The 12,868-nt window shown below is 38.9% G+C and overlaps 1 protein-coding gene across 3 annotated transcripts in view; it reads right to left on the bottom strand.

The window, feature by feature from the left end:
• CHD7 (chromodomain helicase DNA binding protein 7) overlaps positions 1 to 12,868 on the bottom strand; it is a 187,978-nt gene that overhangs the window by 46,193 nt on the left and 128,917 nt on the right. For all 3 annotated transcript variants that reach the window (XM_065902719.1, XM_065902717.1, XM_065902718.1), the window contains exons 7-9: positions 10,883 to 10,938; positions 4,610 to 4,724; positions 1,175 to 1,258 (exon numbers count right to left, since the gene is read on the bottom strand). In XM_065902719.1, coding sequence (XP_065758791.1) covers positions 1,175 to 1,258; positions 4,610 to 4,724; positions 10,883 to 10,938 — 255 coding nt within the window. The remainder of the gene's footprint in view (positions 1 to 1,174; positions 1,259 to 4,609; positions 4,725 to 10,882; positions 10,939 to 12,868) is intronic.

Raw genomic sequence — 12,868 nt, forward strand, 5'->3', positions numbered from 1 at the left:
ACATATTTACCTAACTGGCTACTTTCTTAAACAATGAGAAACAGACTTGAACTTATTAGGATTTCTGCTTTTTTCTTAAAGGGATACTGTCTGTATGCAATTGCTTTAAAGTAATGTGTTTGAACTCTAGAAGACTGGAGAGCAAAATACCTTGGGTAATGCAGATCAAGAAGATCTCCTTTGCCTTTCTTCTAGCAAGTATGTGGAGTTTTGGATCTTCATTTTGGGACAAAGGTACTGACTATTTAAGCTCTAAAACTAATAGTAAGTTGATAGATCTCAGCTAAATTTAGACCATGGCTCTGATCGGGCTGTGATGTTACAAACATTTGCTGAACTATATAAATATGCGGGAAAAAAATTTTTTTTAAGTACAACTAAGCAAAACTAGAAAGGTAAACATCATATTACAGATACAATCTTTGAAACATCATGGACCTGGTGATACAGAATTTGGAGTCAAAATGGGACTTCACTGCAGACTCTCACTAGACATGCAAGATCCAAACATCCAAACACTTCATGCGGTTTAATTTACAAGAAGAAGCTAAGTGAAAGACCTCATGGTGGGTGGGAATATCCTTACGAAGACACAATGCTCAGAAGTCACTAGATGCGTGTTTATTCTTACGCGATGAGTAGGATGCCCTACCAACTGCCCTTTACAATCTGTTTGGGTCCTTCAAAGCAAAACGGGCATGCTGAGACTCAGATCTCATAAAAAGAAGGATTCTATAGCATCCTCCATGTACCATGTTAAATGAGGCCCATCAACTTTATCAGTGATGTCTTCTGTTACTTAACATTGACTGCATTTTTGCTACAAGGGTACTCTTACAAGGGGAATTTGTGCTACATAACAGATTTACACAAAAATACAGTAAATTCCTTGTTGATCTTATCCGGAACTGTGCAAAATGTCAGTGTTCTTTGCTTCACGTTGAAAACTAATTTCTTTTAAAAAGCTCTCAGACTAAAACAAACAACATATTTACTGTGATTATTAAGTCCTAAAACTAATAGTAAGTTAGTACATTTCAGTTTGGTTTAGACCAAGTGTGTCATAATACAAGGCTGTGAGCAGGACCAGATCTTGGGAGTTCATGATTGTTCTCCATAAACACACGTAAGCGGTCTGAGTCACTGCCCCCTAAGACAAATGATCTTCTGTTACCTCTCCCCGGTCATCTGTGCTACGTGCAAAGTCCATTATCCGGTCAACCTCCACGTAATCTGGATTAAAAAGCTCATCTTCAATCTACACCAAAGGGGAGAAAAAAAAAAGTTAAAATGTTTATTAACTCCTGAGAATAAACACTATTTCACTTTTCATCAGGCAGTAAGTACTATCTGGGGTCACAGCAATACAAAATTTATATTTGGCATAGGTCTGTTATATTAATTGAAATGCTATAATTTAGCAAAATCACTCCCCATGAGGAAATCAAGAGTTCTCAGACTTTGTTAACTGGGTCTTTTAATTACTGTGTGAAACCTTTTTACTGTGAGAGAATGTTTAAGAATATTTTAAATCAAGTGTGAAATTACAATTCACTAATGAGCAATCCAAAAGGCTTATGGCACGCAATGCATTTAGCATTCTTGAGACTGCAGTTTGCAAAAAAGATCAGAACTGTGCACAGTTAAGTGCTACTGGAGTCTTACAACTGTCTGATGCCTTATAGCATCATTTGCAGAATGTTATTCAAAAGCTAAAAAAACACTGAGACCAGTGAATTCCACATTTAAGAGTGAACAGAGTTTATGTTGTTTGGTCACCTTTGCCAATCAGTATTAGTGCCTTATTCGAATACAATCGTGGCATACATCGAAGTGTTCTCACATGATTTATTTCTATTGAACACAGAGCATTTGGCTAAAAGTACTGAGGATAAAGAGATGAGGCTTTAAACATTGGGTTCTCTAGCTGAGACATTAACAACCTTTACAGAAGTCAAGTAATGCTGCTTGTCTGAAAACTGATCTCACGTAAAAGAAGAGAATTTGGCTCAAAGGGAAGTTACAGACTAAGCAATACTTTAAAGAAGTCAGAGTCAGATAAGTTAAAAGAAAAAAAAAAAAAAAAAGACACATTACTATCTGTTCCCAAAGATTAATTTATCAGCAACATAACTTCATTAAAATGCTTTGCAAAAACATTAGATACTGTCCGCGTCCCCGGAGTTGCAGATTGAAGAGCTGCCTGGTCACAGTCGACTTCAGGATAACAAACATTCTCTGGGGTCCTGTGCCCACTTAATGCACCCAGTTTGGATGCTGTGAACTGTGAATCATGAAACAAAACCCAGAAATACCAACAGTGTGTTTCAACTGCCTCAGGTCTTTACCTGGAGTTCATGACTAAGGCAACAAAAACCTTTGAAACATAAATGCATTGGCTTGTCAAAGCTTCTAGATTTAGATGCCCAGTATCTACATATTATTCATGTATAGCATAACATAAACACTAAACCTTACCACAAACTAGGATTTTATGATAAAAGCTCTAAGGCAACTTGTTATTAGACAGAATCTTTTATTAAATCTGAACTAAAATCCTTAACTTTACTCCTAAACATGTTTATCCTTCAAGCAAGTAATCTATGCCACCACACCTCTGATTTCCAGTCTCAATAATTTTTCTGAATAGAGTTTTAGTTGCACTGACTTAAAAGGAAGCCTAAGGTGAATCAGAGAAGGCAAAAGTGGTCATGACTAAAAACCTCAAAGCAGCAGAACTGGGGGGTGCCTGAAGCCAGGACCATCTATAGGACACGACAAACAGGTATGTGTGTGAGCACACCTGCACGTGTGTGTGTAAAGGAGCAGGAATTGGTATCCTTCTCTGTTAACCCTCAGATCCTCTTTTCAGACACAAGCTCATGCTCCTTCCATTCAGGACAAAGCTTAAGATTTACTGTTACCAAGTAACCAGGAAGATAATGTATTTCAGCCTTTCACCCGCAACAAGTGGGTGTTGTTCAGTCACTAAATCATGTCTGATTATTTGCAACCCCGTGGACTGTAGCACACCAGGCTCCCCCGTCCTTCACTGTCTCTCGGAGTTTGCTCAAACTCATGTCCATTGAGTCAGTGATGCTATCCAACCATCTAATTCTCTGCTGCCCCCTTTTCCTCTTGCCCTCAATCTTTCCCGGCATCAGGGTCTTTTCCAATGAGTCAGCTCTTTGCATCAGGTGGACAAGTTTACACTACACCTTTGGGGGCATGGAGTTCAGATTCCAGGAGACCTGAGATTTGTCACCTGAGAGGATAAGTCTGGACTCTATGATATAAAAGTACTGCACACTCATCTGTCTATGACCTCCTCCCCCATCTCCAACAAAGGGTCGGGGTGTGAAGTTGGTCGTGAAACAGGTAAGATTTTGCATCAAATTTCACACTTTTTTAACAGTTTACATTCTGTTAAACTCCTTCATGGAGAGGGAAATGAATGAGTCAGCCAGGTTAGTCTTTCAACGTGAAGGTTTCTCTTTATCTGCTTGAGGCTGTAAATGAAAGCAAGTGGGTGATCATAGGTCTTAGGGGCCCCTGGAGACAGCCCGCGGGAGCCTTGTTTATGTAACTGACTCCGCTGGAAAAGAACCATGGCTCTTCCTCAACTAGGCAGGCGGTCTTTCCTGCCCTAGACATTACTCAGTCACTCAGTGTTCACTGCTCAGTGGTGTCCGACTCTGCAATCTCATGGGCTATAGCCTGCCAGGCTCCTCTGTCCATGGGATTCTCCAGGCAAGAACATTGGAGTGGGTGGCCATTCCGTTCTCCAGGGGAGCCTCCTGACCCAGGGACTGAATCCAGGTCTCCCACATTGGGGGCAGATTCTTTCACCAGGGAAGACCTAAGTACGGGTATCTGTATCTTAATTGATAATCTAGGATAAAGGGGAGGGAGATAAAGATATTAGATATTATATCAACTCCTGTACCACAGCGTATCATCTGTGAAAAGAGGGTCAGCAAACTCTCTGACTTTAACAAGAGAAATGTCACACACCTTCCCCAATCGAAATAAACGTTTACATCCTAGAACTTAATACTAACTTGTAGAGTTTTTGAGTTTTTAATCTGCTTAATCTTTTTAAGATTTTTTTTTAATGTGGACCATTTTTAAAGTCTTTACTGAATTTGTTACCATATTGATTCTGTTGTTTATGTTCTGGTTTTTTCACCACAAGACAGTTGGGATCTTAACTCCCTGACCAGGGATTGAACCTGTCTGTACTTCCCGCAGCAGAAAGCAAAGCCTTAACTGGACCACTAAGGAAGTCCCTCACCTGCTACATCTTAATAAGCCTTTTGTCTACTGCTTTTTGCACTGTCTACTAACTGTACTTCCATTACAAGATTGAATCATACCACCATATTTCCACATAATCTCAGAAGGACCAGTATCTTCTAGACTAAGCAACAGGAAGAATGAGAAATTTCCTGTTTACAAATTATTTTAGCAATAACCAGTTACCAATGTGCAAGCAACAGCACCAAATGAGGCAAACTAGTTTCTCTTAATAATATGCTGATGTGAAATTCAAAATTTAGAACATTTAAAAAATGTAAATACTTTAGAAAATTAACCAGGTTTTCCATACCTCTGACAGGAATTTGTTCTGGCCTTGCTTTGCCTTAAATCGCTTAATCTTTTGCTGAATTCTCTTATCTTTTTCCAGATCTTCTACGGACGCCCATTGACAATGAAGATAAGAGCTAAAAAAATAAAATGATATACTTGAAACAGAAAATAATTGATCTTTATGATACATGTTCATTATCACTCTCCCCCCAAAATCAACTACACAGATGATTAACAGAATAGCCTGTTTAATTACTCACTCATAGAGGCTGCTGAGCCACATTTCAATATAACCACTAACGGTTAAGAATAAGAGAAAATAATCAATAACAGATACAAAAATTTGCCTTCTGTGCTGGGTCTGCAGTTCTCTTACCCATTTCCCATTAGAAAGAAATAAAGAAAGAAAAAGACCTAATCACAAGCTATTTTCATAAGTGAATGGATTTTACTCCAATACAAAACAATTAGCACTACAAGGTGGCTTTAATTATGGACTTGTTTTCAGCCTTTTATCATTAATTGAGAAATAAAAGGTTTCTGTCAAATTTAAAGAATTCAAATTTAAAACAGCAAAGGTAAACCTCATTTCCTCCTTCTAAAACAACTGGGGAGAAAGGGACTGCCCGTAGCTCTAGAACACCAGTACCCCCAGTCCTCTCCTTGACCCCTAGTCCCTCTGCCAGGAGCTCTGAGATGATGCCCCTCGGGGTCCCTTGTGAATTTTTCACTCTCCAATGCCTACTCTTCTCTCACTGGCTAGTCTCCTCCTGTGCAGACTCACCACCAGCCTGCTCTGAGCACGTGCTGTGTCTTCTCTAACCTGAACTTGAATACTCCCCAGCCCACCTTTCCGTTTTCATCCCCGAGACTCACAGGTATACAGTTAATGTTGTATGGTACCTTTGACATCCTTTCATTCGGTTATTTCAATATCCTTAGTACTATCATCCTCTCCCTACCCCACACCCCTATTACCTCGCCTGTCTCTTATTTCTCTTTTTAGTGATGACATTTAAAAAAAAATGAGGTGCTTTCAAAATCAAGATACTACTCCTCTTAGAAATTATGTGGCCAATACAAAAATCTTTCAAAAAATGATTAATGATATGGAAAAGGCTGATGACATTAAATATCATATCATTTTTATTTATATAACATCTAATATGCATTTTCATAGGTAGGACAGATTTAGTCCTTCTACAGTGGACTGAGGGAGATAAGGATTTTAAATACATATGCCTTGTATAGATATGAATTGATAGATGCCCTATACACGCGCGCGCGTGCACACACACACACACACACACACACACACTCTCAGGGAAAAAAGACTCAATGAAAATGCATCAAAATGCTAGTAATGATCATTCTGGGCGGTAAGACTGTAAATATTTTTTACTTTTGACTTGTATTTTCTAAATTTTCAATAAATAACATGCAATACTGTTATAACCAAAACCAAATATTGTAAACATCACCTAGTCTAGTTTCCTAATTATTGGCTAGAAAAAGGTATGTGAGCACTCAGCACCTTTGTCTTGGCTGAGGTGCACATGCCTTTAAAAAGCGCTGCCAGGGTGGCCATGAAGGAGACGCAGGCCCTTCAACAGCTGGTCCAGCCCTGCTCTCCCTCCGGCAAACTGGGCTGAAATTTTGGGCAGTGAAATCAGTTCCAACTAAATGGAGAAAAACCACAGGCTTCTCCACTAGGATCAGAAGCAAGGCAAGGATACCAAGGCAAGGATATGTCCTCTACTATTCAATATCACATTCTAGGCATTGGCCAATGCTGTGAGATGAGAGAAAATAAGAGGAGTGGTAATTGGAAAATAAGAACTCTATTTGCAGATGATATGACTGCATAACTGGAAAACCCTAGAGGATCAATTAGGAAACTAATTCAAATAATAAAATAAAATAATTCAGTTATATAGCAGAATATAAAATTAACAGACAGAAGTCAAATGCCTCCATTTACACAAATAAAACAGAAGAAATAATGATAGTGAAAACCTCTTTTACAGTATTAACAAAGAAAAAATACTTAGTAATAAATTTAATAAGGAACATGTGAAAATTGTATTAAGGAAGCATTTACGATCCTCCTAAAAGACACAGAAAGCACGTTGAACCAAGAAAGACATCCTTGTTTTCAGATAGCAAGACTCAATATCATAAGTCATAAATTTGTAATTTAACACAATGTAAATAAAAATATAAACAACTATTTCAATGGAGTTAGACAAGTGAATGCTGGATTTGTATATAAAAATGAACATGCTAAACATCCAGAAAAACCCTAAAAAGGAACTGTCTTAGGGAAAACTCCAATAAACCAGGTAATAAAATATTATAAAGCCTCTATAAGTAAAATAGTATGCTATAACTTGTGAAGAGACAGATCAAATGATTAGAATAAAGACAGACATGGACCCAATAAATATGTATCTTTAGTTCATGATAAAGGTTGCATCTCAAATCACCAGGGCAAAGATGGACTTTTTAATAATGATGCTGAAACAACAATTTTTGTAAAAGAATAAAACTAGAGTTATGCTTTACACCATGTACCAAATGAATCAAGAACCTAAACAGAGAAGATAAAAACATGCAAATAGTATAGAAAAAGACAGAAAATTCCTTTTTAGCCAGGGGTAGGAAAAAGATTTCCAACTATGATTCAAAAGTAAGATCTAACAAAAGGAAAGATGAACAAATCTGAATATAAAAAACTTTTTTAAAAAAAGTACAATGCTATACACAACAATAAATGAAGTCAAATGACAACTGAAACTGGGAAAAGACAGCTGCGATATATAATACAGATTAAGGACTAATACCGCATACCGTGTTAAAAACTGAAGGATGCACAACAGAAAACAGAAAAAGATCCGAACACATAACTGACAGGACAAGATACAAAAATGGTCATTAAACTTACAAAAAGATCTTCTGAATCACTCACAATAAAAGAAAATGCTACTTAAAACCACACTGAAATACAATTTCCCACAAAAAGTAAACAAACACACACACACATACTACATTGGAAATGTTGTGCGGAAATGGGTGATTTCACACAGTATTGGTAGGAATGCAAACAGAACTATTAGACATTGCAAAATTCCCTAGGAGAACTGCATTTATGTTTGCCTTTTGATCTAGCAATCCCAGTTCTAAAAATTCACCCTGAAGCTATGCCTCCAACAATTCAAAAATATGTAGGCATGAAAATATATATTGCAGCATTATCTGTAACTATAACACAGCAGAAGCCATTTACAAGCCAGCACACATGGGAGGTTGGCTGGGTAAGTTACCACGCAGACGTGCAGAGGAGTAACAAAGAATGAGGAAAACCCTACGAACTGATGTTGAGTAACGTACTACTCGTAGTGTTGTGAAAAAAGCAAAGGGCAAATGTGTATTGATACTGTTCTTTTGTGCTTAAGAAAGAAAGGAAAATAACATATAAAATAAACCAACCTATCAATTTACCTATCTCCATATTCATGCCAAAAATTACAGGAAGGATAAATCTGCGATTAATGAGAAGGTAAGTAGGAATGGGGTGGAAAGGAAGGAAGATAGCACTTCTTTGGGTATCATCTTGTGTACAATTCTGACTACTGAACCATGTTAGTATTTCATGAAATACTAACACTGAAAAAAAAGCAAAAAAAAAAAAATCAACAAGGATGGGGTGGGGCCTAAAATACAAACAGAAACTAATGAGCCAAAAGTAGTGTTAGTCACTCAGGTGTGTCCAACTCTGTAGCCCACCCGGCTCCTCTGCCCATGGGATTCTCCAAGCAAGAATACTGGAGTGGGTTCCCATCCCCTCCTCCAGAAGATCTTCCCAACCCAGGGATCAAACCTGGGTCTCCTGCATTGCAGGCAGATTCTTTACCGTCTGAGCTACCAGGGAAGCCCATAATAAGACAAACTGAGTATCAAATAAATAACAGCCCACTAAAGCGGGGCAGGAAGGAGGACTAATCTGAGCAAAAAGCACTTAGAAAAAGCACTTAGACAACAAAAAACACTAACAAATACTGAATGAGGCTAGCAGGCTTCTTTTTTACATAAATATGGTCCAGCAATTCTGAATCCATTTCTTATATATTCCAGGATTAACAAATAAGAAAATATATTATGGGTCATAGAAAATATATTATGGATCATATGTCTACTGTGACAGGTTTCTCACAGTAGAAAACAGAGTTATTAATATTAGAAGGGGAAAGAATAGAATGAATCCCGTGGTACTGAAATAAAATTGGAAGTATCACTATAAAGACATTGTTCTTCCTTGTTGGCAGGTAGGTAGGTAGACAGAAACGTGTGGGTATATATAATGAACATTTATGTGTGTGTGTAACATATATGTGTATATGTCATACATACACGCATTATCATATAAACACGCATATGGATGCCCTTCCTAAGCCCAGAAGCAATGACTCCCCAGTGGCAATGAACACACCTAGTTAAACCCTGGTTTCTAAATGCTCTTCTTCAGTAAAAATAACCAAGGCTCCTTAGAGAAAGGACCAATTCCAGGACTTGAGCAGGAAGTTTCGAGGTGTGTCTGGAACATCCTCTGGAGTCAGCAACTGAGGCAGTGCTCGAAGAAGGACAGGGACAAGGTAAGTGAGGCGGGAGACAGCCTGATGGGCTTCCACCGGCCAGATCTGGGATCAAGTGAGCAAAGGAAATAATGACAGTAAGGGATTATGACCCCCTGAATCAGGTAAGACTCCACACAGGAATTCTTTGTACTGCTGTTGCAATTTTTCTGTAAATCTGAAATTATGTCAAAATGAAAGGTTAACAAAAAGTTTTCATCTTATGGAAATTTTAACTTCCTTTAGAGCTCTATAACATCAGAGAAGAAAGCTATTTTTTAGCACTCTCATCTCACTGCTTCATCTCACATGACTGATGACTCATCTCCCTGGCTGGCGGCACCTGGTGAGGCACCCCAGGGGCTGGACTTGGTTACAGGCCAGTTGAGAGGATTTCTGAGAACCAAACACCACGGCCTCGGCACTCCACACTGACGGGGATGGGTGTCTATCTAGTGGAGTTGTTTCTTGGCAAAAGATACTCAAACTTCTTGATTTGGAGTGCGATTTTTTAAATCCATCAGAGAGCCTTCTCTCGGGCTTACTTGGTTATCTCCTTATCAAATCTTTCCATCCACCTTATAAGACTATATGAAACCATGTCATGTGCATACCTGGCATGCGTGTAAACTTCTCATGCTCTGAGTATAAAATGATGACAGCATCTGATGTTTACTGAGCATTTTTCATTTCACTGAACTTTTACAGTAACAGTGATAAAAGAGACTCCTTCATCTTTTTACCTGGTGGAAGGTTCTGCTCACAAATGTCAGAAAGACATCTATCCATTAACACAGTGCCAAATGCAACAGGGGGTGATGACAAAAACCATGAGGCCTGATGCTTTTTTTTGAGGATAGGGTAGATATTCTTAGGCTCTTTTGACAGCTCCCCGAAGCCTCTCTTGAAACCCCAGAATTCACTAATATGATACTTGAGTTCCTGGCCTTAAAAAGTTTAAAGTACATTTAACTTTTACATTATCAATAAATATTTTTGTCTTTATTCTCCGATTGTTATTTGGGTTAAAGAATGGCCGTGGTCTTTCCTTGGTAGGATGAATACTGATGCTTCAAACTAGGCTGTCCCATGAGTGTGCTTGGTCCTAGTATCCTGCCTCCATCTATGAGAATCAGGACAACAACTCACAGTGGTTTGTGACTCAGTTTTTTAAAAGTTAAGCAATTCAAAGTCACTAAACACAAGTCAGAAATAAAAACAGACCATCAAAACGGTAGCTCGCTACATTTCAAAACGTGAGATGATGTCACGATTTTTCTAGCACTTTCACCCAGGAGCAGAGTTCTCATTTGGGCACAGATGAAGGCAGGGTACCTGGCCTCACAGAGCAAAATTCATCCTCAGAGCTCAACAGGTATTACTTTCTCTGTTACTGTATGAGTTTTCATCTCTTCTAAAAAGAACTTCTTGGTTATGCACAAAAGCTAGTCAACCTTTACACCAATTACACATTTTATAGAAAAATAAAACTTATCAAATAGCCAAAATACAAAAGTTAGGAGGCAATGGCCTCCACAGCACTGAATAAATCATACCAGAATTTCCCCTCTGCCAATTAAAAAAATTCCTGATTACTTTTTAATTTGGTACCTTGAAAATATATTCCCCCATTAAAAAAAAAAAAGTCACAATCTACTTACAAGTTTTTATATTTCACGTAGAACTCCTCAACTTCTACCTCCTCTCCGGATTCCTTCTGCAACAGAGGAAAATTTCAGGCATATACTTGAAAGCATCTACTAGAATGCTCCGAAAGTAATGATTTACTCCCGTGTGGACACACATAAGGCATCGCAGAAGTGGCATGGGCCGTTCCTGGAAGGATGAGCACGTGGTGAGCTGGTGGGAGGCAGTCGGATGAGGACCGGCCAGGCGCTACCCGACCGGCTCCGGCTTCTCAGACATGAATCACTTTAACTCCTCCCTAACCACATGCAGCTTCATTCACAACAACCTGACCCCAAATCTGGCTTTCTGCCAAACCCACAGTGTTAAGTAGACGCCAAGTGTACCATTTTCGCAGGCAGCAGCCAATTAGCAACTGCTCTCCTGAATGCCATATGTATTATTTTTGGCTGCCTCATGGCAACTTTACATTGTGGGTTTTGTAATGTTTTAAAATATTTAAAAGACATTTATTCGTCCATATAGTTAATAACTCTAAACAAGAAGCCATATAAAACTAAACCTTGTTCCTAGGCTGTAATTTCAGTGCATCACTATTGAGGGTTTTAGTTTGACTCGATGGTACAATTAAAATCTCTCAGACAAGATGTCTCACACACGTAGCAGCCAAATAAAATTAACACTCCAAATACGATGTTGAGGTGAGGTTAACGTGGTGACCCGTCAGCCAGACCAAGGGTGCAGTGGGCAGATTATCTAGAATCTCTCCCTTGATTCTGCCTACCATCATGTCTGCAGAAGACACCGCGTGGATGATATTTTAAGCATCTCTTTCAATATTTTTTTTCCCTTTTGGTTTTAGGCTGTTAAACAAGTCGTAATATGTAATTTTCTTCTGGAACATTGAATCAGATAAATCAGGGATGTAAAACATAAACACCACTTACAGATGTTGGAAGATTGCTTTTACACTGTTCCGAGAGCACCTGCCTGGAGGGTCGCATTGGCTGCTAGGCGGCCTCAGAGGTGCCGCGGAGAAAACTCAGGCAAGTCAGAGCATGACAGAGGACGAACAAAGGAACGGAGACGTCTGCTTGGTGATAGACTGGCACCAGGTCCATTCAAAGACACTGGGGTCGCCCTCAGTCCTTAGCCTTCAAACCTCTGTCAGAGACTGCAGACTAACACTATTCTTCAAAACTCTTACACGGATTAGTTAAACTTAAATATCAAGCAGCTTTGCCATCTGCCAAGAGATCCCCAAAAGGACACTGAGGAGTGTGGCCAAAAGCCATTAACACGTGGTCCTACCCTCCCTATAGATCGTCATACTAAGTGCAGTAAGTCAGAGAAGGAGGAATACTGGGTGACATCCCTTATAGTGGAATCTATAAAGAAATGATACGCATGAACTTATTTACAAAACAGAAAGAGACTCACAGACTTAGGAAATGAACTTACAGTTGCCAGGGGGAAGGACTCGGGGAAGGGACAGTTAGGGAGTTTGGGATGGGTATGTACACAGTGCTATATATAAAATGGAGAGCCAACAAGGACCTACTGTATAGTGCAGGGAACTCTACTTAATGTCATGTGGCAGCCTGGCTGGGAGGGAAGTTTGGGGGAGAGTGGATACATGTAGATATGGCTGTGTCCCTTTGCTGTTTACCTGAAACTATCACAACACTGTCAGTCAGCTATACCCCAAAACAAAAAGTTTAAAAAATTCAAAAATTAAAAAAAATCTGGTCCTGCTCTAATGCCTCTATAATGATCATCATCCTAAAACATTTTCTTTTTTTAAAGTATCACCAATTTTATTTATTTTAAAGCTTTTTTAAATGCAGACTTATTTTTAAATTTTTTATTGAATTTGTTACAATATTGCTTCTGTTTTAGGTTTTGGGTTTTTTGGCCTCCAGGCTGGTGGGTTCTCAGCTCCCGGACCAGCAATGAAACTCACAACCCTCACTCTGGAAGTCTTAACCACTGGACCACCA

Source organism: Muntiacus reevesi, chromosome 12 (assembly GCF_963930625.1).
Source record: "Muntiacus reevesi chromosome 12, mMunRee1.1, whole genome shotgun sequence".
NCBI lineage: Eukaryota > Metazoa > Chordata > Mammalia > Artiodactyla > Cervidae > Muntiacus > Muntiacus reevesi.